The 4484-nt window shown below is 38.0% G+C and overlaps 1 protein-coding gene across 1 annotated transcript; it reads left to right on the forward strand.

Annotated features, from left to right (window-relative positions):
* Positions 1-310: 310 nt before the first annotated feature.
* On the forward strand, positions 311-3924 carry LOC131640996 (U-box domain-containing protein 4-like). The gene is made up of 2 exons (XM_058911337.1): positions 311-1813; positions 2348-3924. The coding sequence occupies exons 1-2, from the start codon at positions 485-487 to the stop codon at positions 2408-2410; spliced, it is 1392 nt and encodes a 463-aa protein (XP_058767320.1). The 5' UTR covers positions 311-484; the 3' UTR covers positions 2411-3924.
* Positions 3925-4484: the final 560 nt, after the last annotated feature.

Here is a 4484-nt window from a genome sequence, read left to right on the forward strand (position 1 = left end):
CACCAGAATCTTCCTATGCTACGTCCCCACAAAAAACCACACTGGCGCAGTAACAAAACAAAACAACACAAACCAAGACATTTCAGCATTTCTCGCAAACCGTAAATAAATAAACAAACTTCAACAAAACGACGTCGCTTTAACTGACGTCGACGATAGTACCATCACCTCAATCAAAATCTCTGACCGTCGATTCTGTCTCCAAAAACCGGTCCCACCTTATCTCCACCGGTTGTCACCTCTACAAATCTAAACACCAAGTGATTATATCAACGCCAATCCTCACAGCAAAAACCAGCCTTTTATTTAATTTCAATTCACATAAATCACATAAATTAAAATAATAATACATTAAATTCAGTTATTCTTCTTCTTCTTTTCTTCTTCTTCTTCCTCTTCACTCACACTATGAAATAAAACTTTGAAATTCAGAATACAAACCCTAAATCCTAATCCCAAATTCGTGAACCTCGAAGCTTTAACAATGGTTTCTCTTGAAGAATCTCGTTCGAATTCGAATCGTTTTCCTTTACCGAGAATCTATCAGTATCATAATCATTCGTCTGTTTCCTCGAAATCGCAGCGGAATATTGGAAGATCGATGCGAACCAGAAGATCTAGTATCTTTGATGAAGATAACAGTAGTTGCACGTTTACCGAGAGATCAACGTGTGTATCGGAGAATTTAACCGATTCTGTCGTCGACCTCCGTCTCGGTGAGCTCGCTTCCCGGAATATTAAATCCGGGAGGTCGTCTACGACTGAGCAGGACCTTCTTGATCTTTCGCAGGCTTTCAGTGAGTATTCTGCTTGTAGTAGTGATATTTCCGGTGAGTTGCAGCGGTTGGCGACTCTTCCGTCGCCGGAGTGTAATTTGAAGAGTGATAGTGGAGGTGATAGTGGAGGTGGCGGTGAGGAGGAGGTTGAGGTGGAGCCTTGCATGGGGTTTTTGCAGAGGGAGAATTTTTCGACGGAGATTATTGAGAGTATTTCGCCGGAGGATCTTCAGCCGACGGTGAAGCTTTGTGTGGATGGTTTACAGTCGTCGTCGGTGGCGGTGAAACGTTCTGCTGCGGCGAAGCTGAGGTTGCTTGCTAAAAATAGGGCTGATAATAGAGTTCTGATTGGTGAGTCCGGTGCGGTGCCGTTTCTGGTTCCTCTGCTGAGGTGTACTGATCCATGGACGCAAGAACATGCTGTGACCGCGCTTTTGAATCTGTCGCTTCACGAGGATAACAAGAAGGTAATATTCAATGCAGGAGCTGTGAAATCGTTGATTTATGTGTTGAAAACAGGAACGGAAACTTCGAAGCAGAACGCGGCGTGTGCGCTTTTGAGTTTAGCTTTGGTGGAAGAGAATAAGAGCTCAATCGGGGCTTCCGGTGCGATTCCGCCATTGGTTTCGCTTCTACTGAACGGTTCCAACAGAGGGAAGAAAGACGCATTAACAACTCTGTACAAGCTTTGTTCTGTTAAGCAGAACAAGGAGAGAGCGGTGAGTGCCGGTGTGGTGAAGCCGCTTGTGGAGCTGGTGGCGGAGCAAGGGAATGGTATGATGGAGAAAGCAATGGTGGTGTTGAATAGCTTAGCGGGGATTGAAGAAGGGAAGGAAGCGATTGTGGAAGAAGGTGGAATAGCGGCACTTGTGGAAGCCATTGAAGACGGGTCTGTGAAAGGAAAAGAATTTGCTGTTTTGACTCTTCTTCAGCTTTGTGCTGACAATGTTACAAACAGAGGGTTACTTGTTAGAGAGGGTGGGATTCCTCCCCTTGTAGCTCTTTCCCAGAATGGAACTCCTCGAGCTAAGCATAAGGTAGATTTCAATCTCTGTACTTTGCTTCATACTTTAGGAATAAATTGTCTTCATATACATATTAATTTATTAATATCATGACCCTGTTATTCAGATATCTTGACTTTGTGCATTTGACCTTTTATTCTAATGTTGAAATCTTTTGACTCTGTTCTGTTTTTCCTCTTATGTGCTTAGCTGTATTAAACTTTGGCAAGAAAAGGTTTTTCTATTATTAGCCAATGTTTGAATGTTAGTTTGTATGCTCAGATAAGGTTCTGGAAGTAGCAATTTTTGAGATCATATTATTATCAAGACTAATTTCTAAAACTATTTTTAGCCAATGAATAAAGTATTCTGATTGACATTGCTGAATGAGTAGTTGAAGTTATTAAACCTTGATTCTTTCTTTAGGATTTGTTATGCTTGTGATGAAATTAATTTTCAATGACACTTGTTAATTTATTTTCTATCATTGCTTTGGCGATTTTTGTAGAAGAACAGACCTGTATCTTCATTTTTGTTTCCTATTAATTCCTCTGTTTTGTTCTGCAGGCTGAGACACTCCTTCGATATTTGAGAGAATCAAGACAAGAAGCATCAACTTCAACTTCTTAGAGAAGTAATTGCGTATTTGGGTTATTAGTTAGGAAGGTAATTATACAATGTAATTGATTATTGTGTATATAGTGGTGGTCTGTCTGGTTTGTACAGTGTGGCAAACATTCTTGGAAGAATGTTTATTGAAGTTAGAAGAAGTTAGCAATCTAAAAGACTATATAGACTGACCTTTAGATGCATGAATATAGCTAGGTTTGGCATTTTGCTTTCCCTTGTTTCAATTTGTTGTGTTTCCTGGAGTTACATGGCGTAGGTTTGGATCGATTTCACCGAATCCACGGCGTGGCGTCACTGCGTGATAGCTTTGAAGATAAGTAATGCTTCAACTGCATGCATGGTGCATGTTTATCCAACCCAGTACCAAACACAGGCATGGTTGTCTTTGAGTTTTGGGTTGATTAGGTTTTTAAATTTCCTTAGTGTAGATGATGACCCTAGTTTTGGCAAAAGGGTTTCCGATTTTATCATTGTATGTTTTATCTTCCTACTTGTTGTGAAAGTCAAGAGTTTGTAGCTTTGTACTACACTACTATTTGGACTATGTCTGTATCCGTAGCTCCTTTTGGTTAAAATTGGTGACTGGGTTTTGTGTATTTTAATCTGATGATTGCATGCCTAACTGCAAGCCAGTAAATCAGCTTCATCTGTCTGTTTGTACTGAAAGTGTGCTGTTTTTGACAAATCAATGTTGCTCAGCAAAAGTACACATATTTTCATCCCCAGATTCCATATCTGATATACTGTCTGATATTTTTGTATGAATTGCCTTCAGAGTTCCTGTAGGGAAGAAGTTGATTGTGATATTTAAACTTTTTCCATACAAGTGGAAATTGTCAGAATTCCAAAATAGACAAGAATCTTTCGAAAACTTTTCTAATATTAATATTCTCAAAAGATTTAGCTATTCCATTTTTCCAGCTACTAAAAGATCAGATATTGCACGTATCTTAGTGTCTGGTCTGATTATTGTGATGTGTTTATGGTGTTTCATATGAATGGGATGATGATGCTGTTGCCTGTAGGTCCCTACCCATGTTTGTCCTTGAGAAGCGGTTCACCCGCTTGCATGCTACCAAATGAAGGTTTGAGTTACATCAGTATGGCAAATCAGAACCCCACCTTGACCTTGATTTTAAATTCACCACACATTGTATCATTTTAATATCTCAACATCTTGATGATCAATATATTTTTGCCCTTTTCAAATCTTCTTGTCGCTTATAATAATCACCAGTTAGCTGGCAGAGCAGGTGTGTTTTGTCCTGCCGTTTGTTTGGATGGTTGCACTTTCATATCCCAAGTTTTGAATAAACCAGGTGTCGGTGGTCTCCTCTTTCTTTTTTTTAAAGTGTGTTTTATTTATTTATTTATTTATTTTTATGCTATTATAGTTTGATTGCTTGCATCATCAAAAGGCTAATCTGTTTGGTGAGACAGCAGTGGCCTTTGTTAAAGCAAAGTATATGAAGCATCTTAGGACATTCAATAACTTAAAGGATGTTGATTTCTCACGTCTTCTTCATTATGCTTTTACCTCTTAAATTTTTTGCAGAATTTTTACTCGATGTTGCTTTCACACTACTATTTGTCCAATTGAGTAATATAATATTCTTTCCATTTGAGAAGTAATTATTGATTTTATCCAAGTAATAACATATGAACAGATTATATACAGATCTAGAAGACAAAAGAAGACAATTTTATCTCAATAAATTACTTTTTAAAAATATTTAACACCAATATAGAAATGATAAAGGGGTGCAAAATACAAGATTAAGGTTGGACAGATATAGAGCAAAATTACTCAAAAGCCACAAATACAATAGGGGACATTTAAACTCGTAAACAGTAACAAAAGTATATAAATTAAATTCCCCTACTTTAGCCACGCCACCTTGCTCTGCATTATTAATATAAAATTTATGTCAATCCCATAACCATGTTGGAAAATTAATTACAACAAACAAAAGGTACCAAAATTTAACTTCAGCTTCAAGGTGCAACTGCAACTCATTATAGTTTACTTACGATAAGCACTAGGATAGTCCCAAAATTACCAATTCAGAGTAAG

This window comes from Vicia villosa, unplaced genomic scaffold, assembly GCF_029867415.1.
Source record: "Vicia villosa cultivar HV-30 ecotype Madison, WI unplaced genomic scaffold, Vvil1.0 ctg.003444F_1_1, whole genome shotgun sequence".
Classification (NCBI taxonomy): Eukaryota; Viridiplantae; Streptophyta; class Magnoliopsida; order Fabales; family Fabaceae; genus Vicia; species Vicia villosa.

What these genes read in the sequence shown, in the direction of transcription:
- LOC131640996 (XM_058911337.1), top strand. Translation starts at nt 485, where the DNA reads ATGGTTTCTCTTGAAGAATCTCGTTCGAATTCGAATCGTTTTCCTTTA. An exon ending in CTCCTCGAGCTAAGCATAAG is followed by an intron (nt 1,814 to 2,347) that starts GTAGATTTCAAT and finishes TTTGTTCTGCAG; the next exon opens with GCTGAGACACTCCTTCGATA.